Source organism: Octopus bimaculoides, chromosome 24 (assembly GCF_001194135.2).
Source record: "Octopus bimaculoides isolate UCB-OBI-ISO-001 chromosome 24, ASM119413v2, whole genome shotgun sequence".
Lineage (NCBI taxonomy): Eukaryota > Metazoa > Mollusca > Cephalopoda > Octopoda > Octopodidae > Octopus > Octopus bimaculoides.
In genome coordinates, this window is record NC_069004.1 from 25,102,666 (window position 1) to 25,105,527 (window position 2,862).

The 2,862-nt window shown below is 37.8% G+C and overlaps 1 protein-coding gene across 3 annotated transcripts in view; it reads left to right on the top strand.

Moving 5' to 3' along the window:
* The window catches only part of LOC106879830 (cadherin-related family member 1), a 56,319-nt gene that overhangs the window by 3,341 nt on the left and 50,116 nt on the right, over nt 1–2,862 (top strand). The window contains exon 2 of one of the 3 annotated variants that reach the window (XM_052976452.1): nt 2,652–2,753. In XM_052976452.1, the coding sequence (XP_052832412.1) occupies nt 2,675–2,753 (79 nt within the window). In that variant the 5' untranslated portion in view covers nt 2,652–2,674. Of the gene's footprint in view, nt 1–2,651; nt 2,754–2,862 lie in introns of those variants that run through there. The other 2 variants (XM_052976453.1, XM_052976454.1) reach the window with 2 other exon arrangements.

The window sequence follows — 2,862 nt, forward strand, 5'->3', positions numbered from 1 at the left end:
ATATATATATTAGGTTTCCCGGAAAGTTCCAAACGTTTTTTAAATGAAAAATGGATATAAGATCTTTTAATAAATTTTATTCAGTGAAATAATTTTCATTATTATTAATGACTTTTTCCCATTTATCAGGCAATTTAGATATTCCATCAACATTAAATTTGAGAGGTTTAGAAGAAAAACAGTTATCTAGATGCATTTTTGACTACATCTAAATCGTGAAATGTTTTTCCTTGCAAGTGGTAGTCGGTTGGCACAATATCAGGAAAATATGGTGGATGGGATAAGAGATCCCAACCAAGTTCATGTAACTTTGTTCGGGTAGCCAAAGACAAATGTGGTCGGGCATTGTCTTGTTGGAACACTACCCTTTTCCTGTCGGCAATCTCCAGCCTCAGTTCTTGGATTTTTTGGTTAAAATTAGCCAACTGACGACAGTGCGCATTAGAATTAATGGTCTTGTTTTGTTGGAGAACCTCATAATAAATAATATATTTATGATCCTCAGAAACACAAAGCAAAGCTATTTTGGCATGGATATTCGTCTTTGGTTGCTGTTTTGGAGGATCCTTACGCAAATCCGAGGATCTTTTTCGCACTAGGTTTTCGTACACGATCCATTTTTCATCTCCAGTCACAAGTTGCTTCAAAAATGGATGCTTTCATTCCGTTTCAAAAGCATATCACAAACAGAATACTGGTCCAAGCAATTACTTTCTGAGAGTTTGTGAGAGACCCATACATTATAGCGTGAAATGTATCCTAGCTTCACTAGGTGTTCATGAGCCATACTTTTAGAAATTTCCATCTCCTCTGAAAGTTTTTTAGTCGAGATATTTGAACTTTCTTCGATTTTTGCCTCTTCATAGGCTCTCCAGCTTGTGTATAGTAGGAGATGGAGACCTTTGAAGCAAAACCTGGGGTGTGTTCACCTAATATATTGTTTATGAAGTTATCTGTTTTGTGCGTACCTACGTGTGTACGCGTGAGACTTTATGTATGTGTTTGTTTCCCAGCACCGCTTGACAACCAGAGTTGGTTTGTTTACTTACCTGCGACATAGCAGTTCGGCAATAGAGACCGATAGAATAAGAACCAGGTTTAGGGGTCGATTCGTTTAACTGAACATTTCCAGGAAGTGCCCCAGGATGGCCGCTATCCAATGACTGAAACAAATGAATGATAAAAGTTAAGAAGTGTCTTGGGGCTAAATGTGTAAAAACAACGGCGTGATTTGCTTATAATACATTCATTTAATCTCTTCCATCTACATGCTTGTTCCAAATTGAAAGTCAGACATCAATAATTAAGACTGCAGCAGTAGTTACCATTTCCTCTGCAGGTTGTCCATCTTGTCGTTATGTAATTAAATATCAATAAATTTAATTAACTTTACCTGTCCAGTTCTAATTGATTACATGCCGATGTGATTATCTAATCTGCTGTATTATTCTAGTAGAGAAATCGATAGCATGTCAGACTAAATATTGGTCCCAATTTGTATTATATTGCTGCTCTTATTCTGAGTTCGAATTTCATCACTATAGACTTTGCTTGCATCATCTGAAGGGTCGACAATATAAAGTGCCAATTACGTCTGTTTCATTAAGTCTGTATGTGTTCCCTGCACCTGTAAAATTTAATGTACGTTTATATTTGTATGTATATTAGATTAAATTAAGGCGGCGAGCTTGCAGAATTGTTAGCACGCTGGGTGAAACGCTTAGCGGTATTCGGTCTGTCTTTACGTTCTGTGTTCAAATTCCACCGAGGTCGACTTCGCCTTTCATCCTTTCGGGGTCGATAAATAAAGTACCAGTTGCATACTGGGATCGATCTAATCGACTAGTCCCCTCCCCGAAAATTCCGGGCCTTGTGCCTAGAATAGAAAAGAATACTAAAGTAAATTTTTACCAGTCACCTACTTGGTAGCAAGGTTGTGGAGCAAAGTATTTCGTTTTAACCATCATCCTTTAGACCCTTAGAAGGTCTTGCAGATTCTTCTAGTCCCAGATATTGTGATCATTTGTAGCAAGGGAATTAAGGATTTGCAGTCTCTTCCCAAAATCTCAAGGTCAGTCATACATGCAAAAGTTTCCTATTCCTCACGCAAAGATTCTCCACTTCTGGGGGAAAAGCGACGCTGTGAATAATCATTCTTAAGGTACAATGTAGCCGATTGCTAAGAAGCTGACACTTCCATAGTATTTAACTGGTACATTATTGACCCCGGAAATAATGAAAAGTAAACATGTCCTTGACAGGATTTGAACACAGAGTGCTGAGAGACGAAGCAAATAACGACAATTTTTCGTATGCTCTAACAGATTTACACATTCGTAACTTCATCAAATGCATAAACTCTTTATTGAAAAAATTGTTTTTATCTAGTAGCAATATTAAGAATCAATAAGATGGCGAGCCTGAGGAAGCATTTGCACGCTGGGCAAAATGCTTAGCGACATTTTGTCAGTCTTTATATTCCGAGTTCTAAATCCCCCAAGGTCGAGGTATTTTCTCATTTCAGGGTCGACAAAATAAGTACCAGTTGAGCACTGCCCCCTCCTCCAAAATTGCCAGCTTCGTGCCAAAACAAATATTAAGAATCGGCAGTCACTTTTATTTCTACTTTTTTTTCTATCTTTCCTCTCAAGCTGCCTTTCGCAAAACCTCAACAATGGCAACATTAAGAACCACGGACATTAAATTGAAAATATGGTTTAGAATGCTCATACTTTGGTCAGTTTTCAAGCCAGGTAAGTATAAAACAGTTATAATGAATCATCGGTTTTTAATCTGAACATTCTGCTATTTATGGTTGTTGTTGTTGTTGGCACTCCGTCGCTTACGACGACGAGGGTTCCA